Source organism: Clupea harengus, chromosome 13 (genome assembly GCF_900700415.2).
Source record: "Clupea harengus chromosome 13, Ch_v2.0.2, whole genome shotgun sequence".
NCBI classification, from domain to species: domain Eukaryota; kingdom Metazoa; phylum Chordata; class Actinopteri; order Clupeiformes; family Clupeidae; genus Clupea; species Clupea harengus.
The window spans coordinates 22,493,613-22,513,612 of NC_045164.1; the positions used below are offsets into that span (position 1 = coordinate 22,493,613).

At 44.2% G+C, this 20,000-nt stretch overlaps 2 protein-coding genes and 1 long non-coding RNA gene across 3 annotated transcripts in view; 2 read left to right on the plus strand and 1 right to left on the minus strand.

Annotated features, from left to right (window-relative positions):
* Positions 1-2,145: 2,145 nt before the first annotated feature.
* LOC116223217 lies at positions 2,146-3,959 on the minus strand. Its single transcript, XR_004164977.2, has 2 exons — positions 3,650-3,959; positions 2,146-3,347 (listed from the first exon to the last, which is right to left on the minus strand). It is a non-coding gene; the product is annotated as an uncharacterized LOC116223217 (long non-coding RNA).
* A 458-nt stretch (positions 3,960-4,417) lies between these two features.
* lgalslb (lectin, galactoside-binding-like b) lies at positions 4,418-13,044 on the plus strand. The gene is made up of 5 exons (XM_012819848.3): positions 4,418-5,165; positions 5,770-5,853; positions 5,949-6,037; positions 6,865-7,057; positions 8,149-13,044. Exons 1-5 carry the CDS (start codon positions 5,133-5,135, stop codon positions 8,290-8,292), a joined length of 543 nt encoding a protein of 180 aa, XP_012675302.2. The 5' UTR covers positions 4,418-5,132; the 3' UTR covers positions 8,293-13,044.
* A 2,298-nt stretch (positions 13,045-15,342) lies between these two features.
* Positions 15,343-20,000, plus strand: part of LOC105893489 (aftiphilin-like) — an 18,347-nt gene continuing 13,689 nt past the window's right edge. Inside the window, exons 1-2 of the mRNA XM_012819914.3 lie at positions 15,343-15,554; positions 19,404-20,000. The exon at positions 19,404-20,000 is cut by the window's right edge and continues 933 nt beyond it. Coding sequence (XP_012675368.2) covers positions 19,443-20,000 — 558 coding nt within the window. The 5' untranslated portion in view covers positions 15,343-15,554; positions 19,404-19,442. The remainder of the gene's footprint in view (positions 15,555-19,403) is intronic.

Consider the following 20,000-nt stretch of genomic DNA (forward strand, 5'->3'; position numbering starts at 1 on the left):
GATGAGTGTGTGTGTGTGTGTGTGTGTGTGTGTGTGTGTGTGTGTGTGTGTGTGTGTGTCCTCTGGGTCCCCGTTGCCTCCTCCATATTGAGATGAGATCACATCAGCTGAAAGGCCAAAGGGAAACCCCTGTTCTGACCTCCTCTTTGAACTTACTACATGATGACTGTCATGGAGAAAACCCATATTCATTTCTGTGCTTTCATTGGTGGACTACAGACAAACCTGCCCTTTAGGTCAAAGAAGGTCATGGACTCTCCACTATTTGTATGTGTGTGTGTGTGTGTGTGTGTGTGTGCGTGTGTGTGCGTGTGTGTGCGTGTGTGCGTGTGTGTGTGTGTATGTCTGTGAAACAGTGCTGCTTAGTTTTCTTTATTGCTTAGTGTGAATTTCAACGTATGCTGTAATGTTAAAGCAAGATGTCTCTGACCTTAACAAATGTTTCACTGAACACGAATCAAGGGGCAAGGCAGCATTCCAAAACCCTGCTCACAAAGTGAAACAAGGCAAGGCAGAAGGAGGGAAGTGTTTTTCATGTACAGGATACCCTTCTACTCTAAACCGTGAACCAACCAGATTCTAAGGAACGTCGGCGGGTGAGTTGCTGAGCAGCTGCATTCTTAATTGGATTCTACTCAGTCCACAGAAGGCATAAAGAAGACAGTCTTCATCGTGTGGATATACAGGGCAGGACGAGAGACACCGAGAGGGAGAGAAAGAGAGAGAGAGAGAGAGCACTCAGCAGACCCCTCCCTCCCTCTACACCCTCCCTCTCTCTCCCTCTCCTGTCATGATGGCTTTGTGCAGATATCTGAATGATCCGCCCCCCCCACGCCAACCCCACCCCATCCGCTAAGGGAGCAAAGCCACGCCTCCTCTCCGCCAACCAGAAGCCCAACGCAGCAGACACACAGACACTCTCTCTCTCTCTCTCACACACACACACACAAGCGCGGGAGCGCATGTTTATGTAACACTGTGGGATACTCCTGCCCCCGGTGGTGGGAATGCAAACAGCATTAAGTAGAACTGGACATACAGTACACATCCTCGTTCCTTCCCTCTGCCACTCTCTCTCTCTCCTCAGTAGACTTTAAAGCATGCACCATTGCACACTCAGATCAATACTGGCCAGGCCAGTAGAAATGTCGTCCACAAATCGATAAAGAAGTATGACCTGTACTGAAATGGCATGTAATTCTGTGTAACCTTTATGTAACCTTGTGTAAGGTGTTCTTCTGGTCTACATTATGTCATTAATTGATCCTATTGCACTAAGTTACATTGGGATTTGCCTGATAGATTGCAGATGTCTATAGTGTCTATAGAAACTATATTTATTAGCACCTTAAAGAACCAGGCACTGCCACTACTGTGACTGCGAGGCTTAACTCCTTGTAAAATCTGCCTTTTTCAGAGGCTATGAGTCAAAGGTCTGGTAGTTAATGATTATAGCACACACCACACCTGTACGGGAAAATACCACTGGACACTGGGTTTTCAGCGACCCATAAGTACGATATGGTAATATAGTGAGAAAGAGACACAGGTGATATTCAGAAAAAACATGATTGGGCTGGTGTGTGTTTGTATCAGACTGCATGCACACGTGTTTCATTTCACATCATCAGCTTGCGTGCACACGTAATACATTCTGAATCAGCATGTTTTCTCAATATATGCATGTGTACAAGTCTGTCTCGGTACACTCATGAATGCATGTGTGCATACGTGCATTAGCATACAATTCTATGTGCATGTGCTGTCTATGTATGCAAGTAGACGTGGTTGTTGTACTGTATATCTATGCATGGATACAGAAGTGCATGCCAGTGTTTTGAGTATGTGTGAATGCATGTGTGCCGTCTGCTGTTTGTATAGTCTGCTGTCTCTGGCTCTGTGTGTGAGAGCTGGTTAATGTAGAGGAGAAAGGCCCTGAGACTGGGGCCAGAGCAGGAAGTCGGAGACAGACCACACACACACACACACAGCTGTGGCATGGAAGCAGTGGGTGTGAGGAAGTGTGTGGGAGCATAACATTCTCACTTCAAAAACACACACACACACACACACACAAGCACACAAACACACACATACACACACAAGAGCACAAACACAAATTACCGACTACATAGAGGGCAGAAGGAGGGGTAAACTTTTGCAGTTTTATTCAGTTGCTTCAGTACACTTTTTTGAATAATCCTTAACTTAAGTGCATTTCTCAAAACAATTTGCACAAACAGCACCACACCATGGATTAGCAGCAGACGTCAGTAACTTGCTCAAAATTCTTAGTTTATGTCTCAACAGTAGATAATTACGTCAATGAACATGACCTTCTGTCATGGTTTGTAAGCAAGACAGTCAAAATGCTCAGTCCTGATGTCAATATAAAATGATATCCTGTTATTGTTGTCTAATACAGTGTCTCACTAATGGGTTTTCCCTCATGCTGGCTTGGCACATCCACTCGGGCTTGGTGGCCTATGAGGTTTTACACTCATTTGCCTTTGAACAAATTGAATCAATCCTAATCAATCACATGTAAACAATCAAGGTTTGAATGACACGTAATTTAGCAAATTCCAGAAATACCATGTCACGGAAACTGATTAAGCATATGGTTGATATAACGATAACTTGATAGAAATGTGCCAAAGCCACTGAAAAAAAAACTGTTAGACATGAGCTTTGCAAAACACCGTTGGGGTAGGAGCAGCTGGCCTCTCAGACTAGGTGTGTCAGTGAGGGAAAAGTGGCCTAATTTCAGTTGGAGCCCATTCGTGCGCTGCTAGCGAAAGACAAGGAAGAGGAAGGGCATGCATGGAAACCAGCTGATCTGGAGATATTTTAACCCATCTGAGAAAGCAAACAGAGATGTATCCATGGGGAAGCAAGCTTAAAGAAGAGATGATTTAGCTGGTGACAAGATCTGAGATTAGCAATCCATCTCTTCCCATCATCCCAATTTTCAACCCCAAAACCAGAAAAAACGACTTGCTTCTTAGTGACCCCACCTCCCTCCCCCCTCCCAAATACTGTCAACCTCATGGGCACTTTCTCTTGAGAAAAATACAGAGGAGGGACCATATTGCCAGCTGACCGTTGGTGTCGGTTGGAAGGGTCGGACGTTGGCACCACACAGGCTGGTCTGGGGCGGGCTGTGGGTGACTGGGCGGCTGGGTCTGTGGTAAGGGGAGTCCAGCAGACCTGGCGAGCCGAGCCCAGAGAGCGGCCAGTGGCGGCAGGTCCGTCTGTGCAGCTTTCCGCCTGAACAGGTGAGGAGAATGGAGCAGTGGGAGAGCGGCGCACTTCAGCTGCAGCATTAACCTAATTACACGCCGGCCCTGCTAAATAAACACTTATTAAATTTGCATGCTCAAATACACTTATGACCGGAGCAGGTCCCTCACACACACACACACACACGTTAATATACACACACGAACATGCACCAGACATGGAAATTCAAATGGAGGGGAAATGATGGAGCGTTACAAACATCTTAACTTGTACCAAAAATGTTCCTGGTGTTTTTTTTTTCATTTCTTCATTAAACTTTCCAAACAAAGACACGGTCTGCTGAGAGACTGAAAATAAATACGGTTGGATGCTATATGTGACATTTAGTCTGTTGCTCTGACCTCACCTCAATGGACGATGAGAAGACGTTTGTTTCATCAAATGCGAAGATTTTAATCTTAGCCTTCTACTCGTGCGTCTGGTCTAGTAGCTATTGGTCAAAATGCTAGCCTAAATTAAAATGTGACAGAGCGGGGCGGCTGTTTTCAAAATGAAAGGATTTCATAACGTGTCGCCAGTGTCTGTCTAGGCATTTGGCACACATTTCCCCCTGAGTTTTACTGAACAAGACTGCCCCCTACAGTAACCTCTACTGCCATACAGAGAGGTAGATGTTTTGTCCTGACAGTTGTTACTTGACTAGCGAAAAGCAGCAGGCGAGCTTTTGAAAACTGCCTGCGCTGTGTTCATGAATATTTGAAGAGGGCAGGCAGGTGTTTTAATGCCTCTTGCTTTACACTCTCAGCTCTGGAGAGTCGGTCACATCTCAGACTGAGCAGAGAGCTCCCTCTGCCTTACAGAAGATCCCTAATACCTTAATTGTATTTATAGATCAACTTACAGGGGACCACCACTGACGGCAGATTTGTAAATGATTATCTGGTAGTATCCAATTATAAAAAAAACTTCTTACTTTGACTTTAACAAATATGAGGGTGGGTGTTTCAGAAAACATAGATCTACTGTACAGATTAATTCATTTACATTCGTATTTGTACTTCTTCAGATTGCCACATGGGGGCGGACTGGGGCTGACATTTGAAGTTTGCCTACACAATTGATGGGTACTGAATGTGCGGTCAGTGTCCGGGCTGTGTTACAATGCTGCTACTAGGAGGAAAACTTGGGAACGTAGTTTGTCTTGCAAAAGGACATCTACTAACATCGAACAGGCTCAGTTACTGGACTGGTCCAGTCAAACTTGGAGTCTGTCCTGGTCGAGTGATCATAAGATTTCACTTTTTTAAAACAAACATCATTATCTGCTGTCCTTAGGGAAAATGTTTGCTCATGTTCAATTTTAGTTGATCAGTACAGGCCAGTGGGCTATGGGACCACTCTGGACCAAACCAAAGTGATGGTATTCCACACAAGACAATGCCTGAGGCAAGCACCTTAGGGCAGGTATTCCATAGGCTACTATGTGTCGTAAACAGAAATAGAAATGCCCATATGTATTTCCTTTTCAGTTAGGGTTAGGGTTAATTGTTTCCAAAGAGACTTTAGGAGAAACTACCGGCTTTGAACTAAATAACTCCACCTCAGCGGTAGCCTAATTAGGTGAAGGGGCGAAGAAAACCCTGCAGATTAGGTTTTTGAGTAGACGCTGGATTAACCCTCCGTCTGCATGTAGCTATAAACCACGTCAGCAGATTTATACCCACCCCAAAAGGAGCGGTTCTTGTGTAGAATGCCACTAGCTGCCATACTGTAGTTCCCCATTGAACGTGGACACCTTGCAATACAGCCCGAGTCACCGCGCGACGCCGACAAATTCCTAGACTGGACTGCCTTTCTGTTGATAAGCATCCGATGGTATTCAGTACAAGATGGCGGTGTCTGGCATGGAAAAGGACGGAATAGTGAGTATCTAAACACACTATAACGGCATCCCTTCACCATACGGTATAGTCTGTTCTCTTTTAATGTTCCACTTATTCTGTTGTCTATTACCGATGAGATCGGCTCTGAGGTTGAAGATGTTCGTATTGGAATATACCATAATTATAGGAAACCACCATCCATCTCTTCCGTGCGAATGGCTGTGGCTCCTATCGCCTTCATATTTATGTTAAATGGGATTTGGGCTTGATTTTTAATTAATTGCGTCAGTGCGTGCAAGCGTGGAAGCTACAGGAGCGCTGATCAATAATGTGTTGTTTGCACCCAATCTTTATTTCGGGTTGTTTCACGCGATGCCTGTAGTAGGGCTGTTGGTAGGCTGTTCTAGACTCGTGCACTCCTAAATCTCTTCTGAACACGGCAGATGTTATGACAGACTTAAGGTGTGCTCATGTTAATGTCACACAAAGCCATGGTGGTCCTTTAAAAATGAAAATCCTCCTATCGCCCACTGTTAGCTACAGTAGGCTACGGACCTAGTACAACCATTCTCCCTCAATCTTCCCTTGAAATTGCATTTAAATCCGCACCCGTCTCTCTTTCTATTCTTTTTTGAAAATGAAGAATACCGAAGATGATCATGTCGATAATTCATTCGTGGACCCTGGATTGATCTCTCCGGTCAAGGAGGATATCCCCCGCCTTCTGGTAAAGAAGATTTATTTTTTGTTATCTTTATTTCCCACAACCACTTTGCTTAAGATACAGGCCTACTCATCTCTAACATGCTTTTCGTGTCGTAGACGGTTCCTTTCAACGGTCGTATCAAAGGTGGGATGAGACCGGGCAAGAAGATCATAGTGATGGGCATCGTAGATCCCGAGCCTGACAGGTGAGTTTTTATTCATTCCACTAATCGTTTTGCGTCACCGTTAGTGATGACAGTAGTCCACGCCCTATGGATCTCTTTTTTGTTTTAATATTGTAAACCTTCTCCTGGATATACGGTTTAAAGCACAGCTTGTATTGACAAGAGCTTCCTAGCCACATTTTGTAGATTGCACACACCTTCTTGGCAAGACGTATTTTTAGCACCGCAGCATGGGCTGGGTAGACCATGAGCTGAGATGAGTAGGGAGGCGTGGGTGTTTAAAAAATGGCTATTCCGTGCACTGGGGATATATGGGCGACCATGTCGGAGACTAATCTGATGGTAATCACTGTAGCCTATTTCACCAACGTCATTGCCATATGGTTATGCGCCTACATGAACCATAGGATTATTTTATCCGAAGTAATCTTTATGTCATGGTTGTTTTCATCCTAATATAAATATTTGTCTCTAAATATATTTCACCCTCATCATCCAGTTGACTGTAGACTAAACATTGGTAATTTAAAACCGAATTATCAACAGACCGGACTAGGGACCTTTCATCTTTGCACACTTGACATTCCATAGCGCTTACAGCACGTCCTCTCACATATTTGTTTGTGCGTTTCTATAGCAACTGTTTGTGTAAATATAATCTATCATCAAATATGATTTTTTTTTCTTGCAAGATTCAGCATACCCTCTCTCTACTGAAAGTCTCCTTTGGCTACAGAGCCTCTGGGCGTGTACCTGTGATTTGTCCCAGTAACAAATATACTGTTGCTTTGTTAGTGCACTGGTCATATTGATTTGGCTGTGTTGTATGTGTCTGTCTCCTGTCCTAGCTTTGATGTGAGCCTGACTTGTGGTCCTGTGGGTGACAAGGGTGCCAAGGACCCAAAGACGGACGTGGCCCTCAAACTGAGCGCCCGATTTGCTGACCGCCAGTTCCTTCGCAGTGCTCGCGTTTCTGGGAAGTGGAGTGAGGAAGAGGCGACCATCACCTACTTTCCCTTCATCCAAGACCAGCCCTTCAGGGTAGGCCCCAGCCTTCATGCCTCACATACAAGGGTCTTCACATACATGCACCCACACTCATAGACATGTACACTCTCAAATTGTTCACACACACACACACACACACACACACACACACACACACACACACACACACACACACACACACACACACTACCACACTCTCCGTAACATCCTGATAAACCACAACACCCTTTCACAAGCATACATAGAGGTAGCCTCAGGACGTCATTTACAACTCCCTATACATTCAATCAGAGTGATACGAAACATGCTGTTAAAGTAGTTACCAGCACTTGTTAATGAGAAAATACATTGATTGTATGCTGCAGGACATGTGTGTCCTCTCTCTCTTTTTGTTTGTTTGTTTGTTTGTTGGGGAGTGGGGGAAGGGCCGTGCATCCTCACAATACTGTGTTGCACTGAATGGAAAGCCCTTGCGGTTACACTTAAGCATACTTTGAAAGCACTAGAAGGGTGCCTGATGTGCCCAGTCCTAGCAGCACTCCCCGGGTCTAGCCAACAGACTCATTTACATCACAAGCCCATCTTAAATGCGATCTTGTGATAGGCTCTTGTTTGGAAGGCAGTTTCAGTTGGAAGTCTTTTCAGTCGGCTACATCAGTTTAAGTTTTGTCCTCATTACATGCTGTTTGGCTTCATGGGTTGTGACTTATTTTGGAAGCGGATGGCTGCTGCTGCTGGCTGTTACTGGCTGCTCGCTGATAAAGGACGCTCAAAGATAACGAGGGGGCCTATTGTTAGGGAATGAAGCGCACTGGATTGAATAAAAACAGGTCACTCCAGTTCTAGATCAGTCAGACGCTGTTCCTGAATAAGCACTGAAGATAAGCAGCCATGCAAAATTAAAGCAAGATCGCTATCGTCTTAAAAAATTTAAAAAAAGGAAGACTGGCTTGCTCAATGACACTTTCAGCCCCTCACTAATTATTTTTCTCATTTACTGTATTCATACCTATCGTCTTACACCTCCCCTTCATCTTCTTTAAAATGATCTTCTTCTTCTTCCTCATCCTCCTCTTCCTCCTTCCAATTATGTTCTCTCTCTCTCTCCTTCATATCCTGTCCAGATTGAGATCCACTGCGAACACCAGCGGTTCCGGATATTTGTGGACGGCCACGCGCTCTTTGACTTTTATCACAAAGTGAAGTCCTTGCTCTCCATCGACATGGTCAGGATAGACGGGAGTCTACACATCACCAAGCTGGGTTGAGGCCAGCCCCGCTGGAACGCAGGCTGTGTCGGATGGACCTCACTCAGGTGACCCAGGCTCACCTGTCCCCCACCTGATGCACACCCTGCACCGCTTCAGGGGTTCAGGGTTGTTCCCTACTCGATCCTGAGCTCACCAAGGCTTCACCTTCCTCCACCCATGGCTCGTCTCATCTCTTGCTCTCCAGTTCTTTCTAAGGGGCCTTTGGAGGGGGCCCTCATGTCGGTGAATGGTTGCAATGCTCAGCTTTGTGTGTTGTTTCTTACGCAACGTTTTACGGTTTCGCTCTCCTTTCTTTTCATTTATGATTTATTTTCCTTTTGTCAGGGATGTCAAAATAACTCAATATGCACTCTAGGTCCGCAGCAAAGAGCTATAGGGCCGCCTGCTGCATACTTGCTGCTTCAAGACTTAAAAGAGAACTCCAGTATTTTTTTAACCTGAGCCCTGTTTTCCCATCTTTTTGGACCAAGATTTTTACTTGGAACAAAAATGATCGGAATCGGTCCGCTACTGAGTTAGAACGCTATAACCTGCAACCGCAAACCAGCAACACAATGTAACCCTATGGGCCAAGAACCACGTCAAAGTAGACCACTTGTTTTGGTATTATACAGTAAGTGTCTGACGGAATGGAAACGATCCCGACCAAGACAGACTTGTGTCTGTTTACCTCAATGACTAGAAAGAAGCTGTAGAAAATGATTGGTGAAAGGTAAAGTAATGACTGTAGAGAGAGAGAGAGAGAGATTTTCTACAGATGTTTGGCAGTTACTGAGGTAAACAGACACAGGTCTATCTCTGTAGGGACCATTTCCATGTTGTAGACACTTATAATAACATTATGAGCCTCTCAGTGGCAAAAACAAGCGGTTTACTTTGAAGCAGATGTTTGCCTCGTTGTATAGTTCTAACTCAATGTCGGACCGCTATCGATCGTTTTTGTCCCTAGTGAAAAATGTGGATCCAAAAAGATGGGAAAATAGGACCCAGGAAAAAAATACTGGAGTTCTGCTTTAGGTGCAAAATTATGAGTATTACTAGTGTTAGTCTCACAATGGGGAAAAATGTATAGTTAAAGCACTCAGGAAATAATTTTAGGTGTATTTATTCATTTAAAAACGCATATTTTGTAACCGATTAAAGATTTATGGTAATAGCTGTACATTGATTATCATCAGCATTCATGTTTATCAGCTTAGCACACAGTATTAGCGTATCTCTCTTCCTGTCAAATTGGGTACAGTGCTTTTCACAACTACTTACATTTCAAACCCAATGAACGAATTACAAGGACAAAACAATATTGTGGTCTCTTCACAAAGTAGCAGCATTTTGATTGATGTTCTTGATGTCATTGAAGATTCTTTTATATAGCTCTACTCCCAAGTTTCAGTTCATTGCAACCATTCATTTTTTAGATTTAAATCATGCGCTGACATACTGTAGAATGTAATAGACACAGTCATGTTGAAGCCCTTAAAAGAAGTGATGAAGGATTAGGCAAGGCTCAGAGCTGAATCCTCTTTTTATTTTAAATCAGTCAACACGCATTTCGCAAAGTTTGGAATTACAACACTCCAACTACACAAAATTCTCGAAGGAATGGTTTTACTATGATATGCAACACATGGATTGGGATTGGATTCAGGCTTTAACTGGAGTTATGAAGCAGTTTTACAGTGATACATTTGTAAGAAAACAGAAAATAAATACAAATACAGCCGTTGACCTATTTTGCAGAAACTGTAAGGAGCTTCTCTCAAAGTTTACAGTAGTGTTAGATTTCTGTGATTGTCATGGTGATGGAGAACCCCACAGGGCTGATTAGTGTTTGTCTTGAATGTACAGCACAGTACTTCTGGTTCTCACCGTGGTATAAATATGCGGTGAACATAAAACCTTTTACAAAATAGACCTGTCATCTTTTTTCTTCCCTCAATATGAAATGTTCATTTCATTTTATTCTTAAACTCTTATTCCATTTTATGCCGCAAGGCTATGCTGCCATTTTGGGCGATTTTTATCAAGTTTTTCTTTCACTGCATTTTTCCCCTTTCCATGTGCGAAAGTCTCCTCTGGGAGCTTGCCTGCTGTCAGGCTGTCAGCGTGCATGTCTGGTACCTTATGTTGGCACCTTTTCTCACATGGAGTTCGATCTCGAGCTCGATCGTTTCATTTGCTAATTAACATTGCGCAGTAGCACAGGGGAAGCATCGCTAGTCAGCTCATAAGGATTGTGTTACTGTTCGTCAAGCGTCCCTTCAGATGCCCAGGCCAGTTTGTTCATCAGACCCATGGCACCTGAGTAATCATCTCCGTGTGTGTGTGTGTGTGTGTGTGTGTGTGTGTGTGTGGCTGAAACATGACACCCAGCCCTCATGGTAGCCCGCAGTGATCAGTGTTTTTGCTCCCTGCACTGCCACAGCACGTCTGTATCAAGTTTAAATACCTCCTGAGAGCAGTATAAGACTCTTAATAAAGCCATGTTACTGAGTTTGTATTCTTGTTCGTTTCCCCCACCCCCGCTGTGTGGTCCAGTGGTCTGCTGTTCCTCTGGAACTTCTGATCTCTCCTGAGCTCGTTTCTGAGCTGGTGCAGTTGAGGTGTGGGTGGACGCGCTGAGTTCACTGTGAGTCAGTCTCTCCGTGTGCCGTGGACCGTAGCCCACCCCGTCCGTCTGTCTGTCTGTCTGTCTGCCCACTCTCGGGCTCTGCCTCTCTGGAGGGGAGGCTGGATGAGTGGGGCTGGGTGTCCTGGAGGGAGAATATGGTACAGAGAAGCTATTGTGCTCTGCTGAAGTTGACCATTGTCCAGCTCACTGCTCTCATTGTCAGACGCGCTTTGGTCCTGCTTCGCTCCTCCCACCGGCTGACTCCGCAGTTGAGTTTGTTTACTATTGAGGTGCGTTGTCATGGATGAGCCATCGGAAATGTTCCAGATGGGGGTGCTCCTGCTGTTTTCCATGGTTTCCCAGCAGATGTTTGATCACAAAGAGCACCGTGAGGCAGTCTGCATGTGCAGTCTCTCCTTGTGCTGCTGGGTGCTACTTGCTGTGTTATGAAGTCGTCTTAATCCCTTAAAATTCAAACCGGTGCTCAGAACTTCTTTTTACGTTCACTAGAGTAGAGTAGTAAAGCAATAAAATGCACATCTTTGGGTAATACTCTGATTTAGCGCAACAGCTTATCTGGCACAGTCTTCCCAAATTGGAGCAACTGGCAAGTGTCTTTTGCATTGCGGGTTATTGTTCCTTTTGGACAAAGACCCAGAAATATGGGAAAACTACAGCATTAGTGGAAATCACATGCCCAGGCTTGGCAGTGTGGTTCTGAAATACTATTTTCCCTGCTTGTTCTAAATCTTATCTTGGCTATGTTGGTGCTTTCTGTGTTCTGTGAATAAGCGGAGCAGATAGATGCCTCTTTGGGTCCTTTTTGAACGTTAATCAATGTGTCTACTCCACCCAGCGCAGTGCCGCTCTCAGAAGAAGCAGGCACACTTGAGAGATGCTCAGCAGATCAAAGGAAAAGAAGGGAAGCCCAGGATTAAAGTCTTTTTCACAACTGGGTCGGGCGTGTTACTGTCAAGTCAAATTGGTATAATTGGAGTTTTGAACCTTTTTTTTTTTTCATGTCAATTCAGAGTAAAGTATCCCTTAAATCCAGAAGGTCATATTGGTTGCAGGATGAAATGCTGCCATCAAAAGAGTTAAGATTTAAGATTCTACTGGTATGATTGAAGTCTTTCTTTTTTTTTTCCCTAACTGATGCTCACGTATGTTCCCAGTGACTTGATCAGTCATCATCGTCACTCGCTTGACTCTCGCATGAAAGCTTCTCGCTTCATGTTGTCCTGGTTGTTGTCCTTGGATTCAAACCAGCTGCGCTCTACGGGAGAAAGCGAAAAAATTAAGCTCAAAATGCAACTTGTATTTACTCTAAAAATAAATTTGCAAAAAGTTAAAAAAGTTCATAAACCAGTTTGAGCTGAATGTCTTTGCTCGTGATTGTAACAAATTGTTACTATGCCTTTAGACTTTGGATGTAAATATTTTGAACATGGTGAGATAAGGTCTGTTTTTTGTACGTGTTGAAACAACAGCATAAGTGAAGTGCTCTAGAGAGGTGATTGATTGTGTAGGGCGATGTATTCAAGTACCTACCTGGTCTCATGTACCTACCATGAAGTTGTTAGCTTTGCTTAGCATGTTTTTTTTTTTACATTCTGATGCTCTGTAGTACAGAAATAAACAGCTGAAGTGAGGGACAGCCCAAAGTTTAGTCTCAGTTCTCATGTTGTACATCAGCAAATTAAAAGCGACGTATTAATGAGGTAGCCTAATGCCTAGAGGTAGATTGTGCTGTTGTGTAAACGTAATGTGTGGTTGTCTGATCATGTTTCATTTGAAAGCATTTTAGTAGAAAAGGGCTGCAAAGTAGAAATGGATTCTCCAGCATTTTCATACTTGCATTTTCATTACTAAATGTGCCTGTTGAAATATGGCACATAGGATGAGTTTAGAATTCAAGAGAGTGTGAACGTTGATTTGAATACTTGATTCTAACCAAATTTCTGTTTTCACCAATTGACTTACAAATTCAAAGCACTTTTAAGCTACAGGGAGGCTTAGAACACAGAACATAGAGCTGATGAATCTTGTGTGATATGAAAGCACCTTTTATAAATCGAGTGTAGACACACACAAAAGAAAAACAATGTAAATGACACAATAAAAATGTTTAAACACTACGTGGCTATGTGTAACCTTTTTTTCAGTGAAATACTGCAAAAATAACTTGACATCTAGGAGCATAAATGGTTTAATGTGCTTTCCTGAAAAGGCAGATATTGCAACAAACAGCCTATAACATTTTCAGAATTCTAATTACTAATTTCCTGTACAGCATAGTCAAGAGTGTATTTAGTTCAGTTGGCGTATTTCCACACAAGATTATTTCGCCAATTGTAACACTGCAAATGATTGTGTACTCTGATTCAGTTTGCAGACCAATAAACAAATAATCAAGAAGTACAAATCCGATTTAATGTCTCTCAAAGTGAATGGAGCTCATGATAGATACCCATATTTGGACCAAGGCGCCATCTATGGTGTGTCTGTCTAGTGGGACACTCATACGGCCTCCTAGATCCACTGTCTCCATAATATTAATTTCTGAATATCCTGTTTTCTGTTTCCGTTAGTCCTAGACTTTTATCATGCCCAGCCGACATGTTAAGTTGTCTCCGGCCGGAAATTAGCAGGAAGCAACGGAGCATTTTATGCTTTTAGAGGGGGGGCCAGCAAGACGATAACTTCTGCCTTGTGGAGTATCGCTTTAAACGTTGCCTTTAGCGCCCTCTATGTTTCACTTATTAGTAATGCAGACATTGTTGGTCCACTACGTCAGAGGGTTTTTTAAGGGGTTTCAGATGAATTCAAACACCAATGGATTAACCCAGAAAATTTTACTGACAGATGTTTTTTTCCACATTACAAGATGGAGAGTGTATTCATGGTCTAACTTTGGGTTGATTTTCATCAATATTTTTCAAGGTATTTGTGTTTTTCTCGAAAGCTGACAGTTTATAGTGTATACTTTTACAGTTTGTTTACTGTTACTCCACACATGCCATACATATTTATAAGTACAAAATGTATGTTTTCTAATATTTAATGTAATTCTTAAGGAATAGTAAAAGTACAAAGTTCCACAAGGTTTACGGTCACTTTATGTCTTAAAGGTCCAGTCTGCGATTTAAAGTAGGAAACTCTATTTTAGTCATGCCTATATTGTGAACATTTTTGTTGTTAACAAAAATTAAACCTTTTACCATTTATAGCCTGTTTATTGAGATCTCAGCCTGTCATCAGTAATATCAAACTTCTGCTTCCCGGAGATCTTGACATCTGCACAATTATCTCTTACTCTAGTGATTTTTGGAGGGAATTTAAAAGCTATACGAACCTGCAGTGCATGACTACACAGCGAGGCCCTCATTGTGCCAATGTCAATATTAGCAGTGGGAAGGCAGGAATAAGAGGCAATAAATGCTTCCCTCATTCGAAACGACTGACTTGTCTACGCAGCGGGGGTGTTAATAGAAGCTTAAAGCCCCCATTCTCCTTCATTTTGGTGTGTACTAGTTCTCATCATGCAAACATGTTTTCGGTATGCTCCGTGTCTCAAAAAAAAAGTTTGGATAATTTTGACTTTTATGTAACATTTTTTAACAATAAAATCACCCAAACATCTTCAAAGATATTAACTGATGGAATATTTAACAGACATTAAGCTAATTAAAAGGCTCCACTTTGGTGAAATGCTGGTAGAAGTCCAGCATTTGCAGCCTTATTTGCATCTGATTTGCAGTGCAAAACCTCAGTGAGAGAAAGGGAGTTTTGTCATGAAGTCAAAGGGGAAGGAAAAGCAGTGTGAAAATGAATGGCTGGAATTTTCTTCTTTGTTGCCATGTTCTCTCCTCATCGACCACTGCTTTGAATGAACGATTTCCCCTACTTCTAAAATGTGTCTCACAGTATTCTCCTTTTCCTTATACACTCACATTTGTGGCATGTTGAACAGACCTATTAAACATTAGATATATTCTATATAAATTACATTTAAAATTATACTACCAGCTATAGCAGGTCTTAATATACCTAAAACTGCAGTAATTTCAATAGGACTACATGTTAATAAACCTAACCTGTAGTAAACCTACAGACCTAAAACCTTAATTTCTCTATGAAGACACTTAAAAGTACAGAACAAATCAAATTACTATTTCACCCAGGAGAAACTACATTTTAGAATGAGATGGAAAGATATATCCTTTCCTAAATTTTAATGAGCGGACAAATCTGGTATTTCGGGGAGTCCCCAAAGACTACCAAGTATTGTTACAAAAGTAACAGGTGCCATAGCAAGAAGGACTTTTTAACGCGTTAGGAACACTCCTACCATCTACCAACTCTGTCCATTTTGTAAACAAGACGCGTTCCATTTCCGGATATGACGTTTTTGGAACGGCCCCCTTTCCACTCGCTTTCAGTTGACAAGAAACCTTGCATGCTGGGTAGGGAACAGTTCAGAGAGGTCGGAAAGGATCGCTAGAAGCGTCAGCTGGGCTATTTTAGCCTTCTTCACCAAGAGCAGTTACCAAGGATTAGAGGAATTGCTTGTCTCTAATTTTCTGACATCGGTAAGAGGGATGCCGCCGGCTTTTGGACCATGGACCTCACCACTGGGCTAATACAGGTAATTTCTTGCCAGCGATTTGCTAGCTAGTGTGATAACATGATGGCATTAAAGATCTTCCCTGGCAACAGCCCACCTAGAGGTGTCAAATAAACATGCGAGACGTGATGTGGACTTAGTACTTACCAGTTATTGATTCTGCCCCAAATAAGGGGAAGCTATTTGTTTCGGGTAGGGAAGATCATATTTGTCTCTTGCTATAGCCGGGTCAATATTACCCTGGGTTACGGAAGCCAATACTCTCTCACTCTGTTTCAAGTCGGCGTTAGAATAGCAACAGAGTTGAGTCGGCACACCTGAAGCCCAGGTCTTCGCTTCTTGCCAGCAGGGAGTTGTTCTCTTTCATGTTTGGTTACTTGTGCCCCATTGCCTAAACTCAACTATAACTGTCCTTTCAAACATGTTGTCTCTGCCAATTTAGGGCATTGCGGTGGCCTTGAATAGTCGGAGGATGTTTCTGGCTTTTATCATGAACGTGAAAGCCATCGGACGTTATCCTACCTAACCTCAAAACAAGCTTTATGCGCAAGGGAATTGATACGTTGGTGATAATTTTAAGACACTTATGGAAGTTAATTATAACTTTGCCAACTCTTATAGCCTAGATACTTCAGAAATGTTACTTTGCAAATGTTTGGCATGATTGGCCAACAAATTGCTTTCAAAGAATATTAAATTGAAGTGCAGGTATGTTCAGTTATAAACTGATGGCAAATGCAGACAGCGGTCATTGGACCCCATTGTGCATTTGTATTAGGTGGAGAATAGCTGTAGCATAGTTGTTATCTTAAAGTCATACTTTTAGATTATTACAATCTTACTTTCTTGCAGAAATGTGCCCAGTCTGTTGGGCTAGCCGGACCATCCATAAACACAGCCATCCCTCCACATGGGCCAGCAGTAGCACAGACCTTGTGTAGACCTGTTCGTGAGGCCACAGTACAAAAACCAGAGACTCCGTTGCATGCAACTGATACTCCCCGGCTAGAGGTCGGATTACAACTGTCTCCACTGTGCTGTTTATCACGAGGACACTTTGTTGTGGCCATCTGATTATTTACTCTTTGCCAGCCAGCTTTACAGAAGGTGCCTCCTCACACAATGACCTCTCTGTTGATTGTTTTCGACTCCGTCTCTTCACAGAGGTAGCCCCAGTGTGTGTTTATTGCACAAACGAGGCAAGTGCTCTCAGGAACGCCTCTGTAGGTTGTGTGTGTGTGTGTGTGTGCGTGCGTGCGTGTGTGTGTGGGCAAGGCCCCAGCGGTTTGTCTCTGAACACAATGGCACCGGGATAGGATACCCGGCTCAGTTTCACAGGTCTGATCACTGCAACGTCACAGAGTCTGTTGTCTAGCCACTCTTTCCACCTGAGGGGTTAGATATGCTGTGACTACAAAGACATCAAGGGTCTCTGTAGGAGAGTGTGTGTGTGTGTGTGTGTGAGCGCGCGCACACACCTCTATTTTTCACCATAGCTATGCAACGATGGCTAGAATGTCTTTATAATCACTCTCTTGCTTTCATTGTTCCCCTGAGAGTGAAGTTCCCCTGTCCTTAGTCAGCAGATATTGACTCCCTCTGAGCGGAAGCCACGGCTGTAACATTTCAGCAGTGTTGGTCTTAGAGCACATGTTCCTCTGAAGCGCTCGAGCGCAGATAGAGCTGTGGGAGGAAAAGAGTGTTTGCCTGTTCGAGGAGGAAAGTGGGAGAAATAAAAGGAAAAGAATAAGAGCAGAGAAAAGCCAGAGCGGAGAGGTTGTTACTGAGGGAGGGGGGGGGGGGGGGAAGAGAGAAATCAGTAAGATGGATGGATGGAAGGAAAGTGACATTGTGGGAGTAAGGGGGACAGTTCAAAGAAACTGAGATAACATGGAAAAGGAAGACAGATCCCCATGCAGCAGGAGAGAAACAGAGAGAGGATGAGGTTGTGTGGGTGTGGGTGTGGGTGTGGGTGTGGGTGTGGGTGTGGGTGTGTGTGTGTGTGTGTGTGTGTGGATGTGTGGGTGGGTGTGTGTGTGGGTGTGTTTTTTGCTGAATAGGAGAGCCCAACCTAATGAGTGACCTAGAGGGAGAGGTGGTAGGTAGGTAGGTATGCTGTTGATTGGCCATGACCTCAATGACTCTGGGTAGCCCGTCCCTGCTCGGCTCCAGCATAGGGGCAACCCCTATTCCACCTGTCCTCTCCTTAATGCAGGCCCGTCCTCCTCGTCCCCCTCAGCCACCTCTTACCACTCCTAACCAGCCATGTGCAAAGCGTTCTTGGCATAGTAGGCTCGACTGTTTAGTTTAGTGCAGCATGATGGCATTATCAGCCATGTGAAGGTTATTTACAGGACGAGGTGCTAAAATGGTGTGTTTTGAATTGAATTGAATGCATACCAGTCTATCTAGGCACACCGTAATTGTTCAAATGAAAATACTACCTGCATGTTGTTTATGTGATCTGCATGCCGTGCCTGTGTAGCCCTGCATCTTTGCCAGGGAAGTGTGGTTGAATAAGCACCTCCTCCAAATGCCCTTGGCTTAACGCTTAGGCCGCGTCAACAACATGTATCCGTGGTGTGCCTGGATTCCCCAAATATATCTCAGTTCAAGTATTTCACTGATTCAACACATTGGTTTGTAAATGGATTTATTATACGGCTCTTCAGAATGTTCCAAAAAGTTCCATTGAATTGAATGGCCTATCCCGACGTCGGATTGTTGGCAGGTTTGGACTGCGCCTCTCCCAGTGGAGTTGGTCTTGGTCGCCGAGCTCATTAAGACCGGTGCTCTGAGGATGCTGTGGTTCAGATCCGGTCACTGTGGCTTTCTAAGGGGGGGGGGGGGGGCTTCTGGTTCTCCTCTGGCTCAGTGGTCTGAGTGGAGAGAGGGGAAGGGGAAAGGGTTGGGTTGGCGTGGTGTTATAACTGATGATGTGTTTACACACGCATTATTTGTATCCTAGTTCTTTATAGTATGCGGTTGGCTGAGTGCCGTTGCCTCAGGTCTGGTATGTGTGTTCTTCCCGCCACACATAGTTTGTCCTTCTGACCCACGTGACACACTGGACTTTGAAACATCACAGCGTGCCTCTCATGCGTCAGGAGTGGAGTCCAGTCGTCGCCACCTAACACACATAACGGGCTGCATCTTAATCACAGAATCTGTGACGAGTAGGCCACCGAGGAGAGAGTGAAGTGCTTGTGATCTGATGGTGTTGACCAATCTCTGCTATATCTGTGTGTTTGTGGCACTGGTTGATGTCTGCTCATCAGACTTCCTGTTTTGCTGGCGTGCGGTGTCATGATGGGTCATCAGACTCTTTTCTGGGTTGAGTGACTTGGCATGCCATATTACAGTGAAGCATTTCCGCAAATAAACCATAGGCACGCACATCTAATTGAGAACTGGGAAGTATGTGGGTTTGGTGATGTTTTTTGATAAGGGCGCCGTCTGAAACATTACAGAACTTTGACATGAATGGCTAATGCTAATATCAAGCTAAGTGCACTTTAAAATGCAGAGATATTTCAGAAATATAATGAATAAATTAAGGACCTTTTTATAAGCCAGATTGTTTAAAAAAAAAAAAAAAACTACAGATGGAGCTGAAGGAAATCCTAATGTGCGTGTCAAAATCCCCCAACAATTGTTGTTATGGAACTAGCTATGAAGAAGGCCAAACACTGACAGATACTGATGTTTTTCTCTTTCTCTCTCTCTCTCTCTCTCTCGCTCTCTCTCTCTCTCTCTCTCTCTCTCTCTCTCTCTCTCTCTCTCTCTCTCTCTCTCTCTCTCTCTCTCTCTCTCTCTATCTATCTATCTATCTATCTATCTATCTATCTCTCCCCCCCCTCCAACTTCCAGGTGTCTTTGCATGAGGCCTCGGAGCGTGGCTAGGGCACCATGGAGCCTGACGTCATGCGCCTCTACTCCTCTTCTCCCCCTCCGCTGGACGAGGGGGCGGAGGAAGAAGACGACGACGAGTTTGGAGACTTCGGGGGATTCGGCGGAGCCCTGGCATCCAGCGTCAGTTTCTCAGAGCTGGAAACGCCCCCCTTAACCGTCAACGAATCGCAAGTCTCTGAAACGGGCCCCCCCGCTTTCCCTATTGGGTCGTCGGCGCCTGGCCCCTGTAAGGTCCCCGTGATGGGCCGGACTGCTGTCTCTGATCCACTCAAGCAGCCAGCAGACAAGGCCCAGGTTGAGTTGGACCGAGTCCCCACAGAATCGGAGGTTATCGGGGGACGGACTGAGGCTCGTGGCCTCTACATTAACGGAGATGTGGCCGTCACAGAGCCCCTTGCAAATGGTTTCCCAGAGACGGATGCACGGGACGCCTCAGTAGACACCACCGCCTCTGCCTTGAGCTCCAGCTCTCCGTGTGTGCAGCGTGGGTCGGAGGAGGACACGGACCGCAGAGACACTAGGCAGCACAAAGTCTCCTCAGCAGAAGGGACCAGC

What these genes read in the sequence shown, in the direction of transcription:
- lgalslb (XM_012819848.3), top strand. Translation starts at nt 5,133, where the DNA reads ATGGCGGTGTCTGGCATGGAAAAGGACGGAATA. An exon ending in GCATGGAAAAGGACGGAATA is followed by an intron (nt 5,166 to 5,769) that starts GTGAGTATCTAA and finishes TTGAAAATGAAG; the next exon opens with AATACCGAAGATGATCATGT. An exon ending in GTAGATCCCGAGCCTGACAG is followed by an intron (nt 6,038 to 6,864) that starts GTGAGTTTTTAT and finishes CTCCTGTCCTAG; the next exon opens with CTTTGATGTGAGCCTGACTT.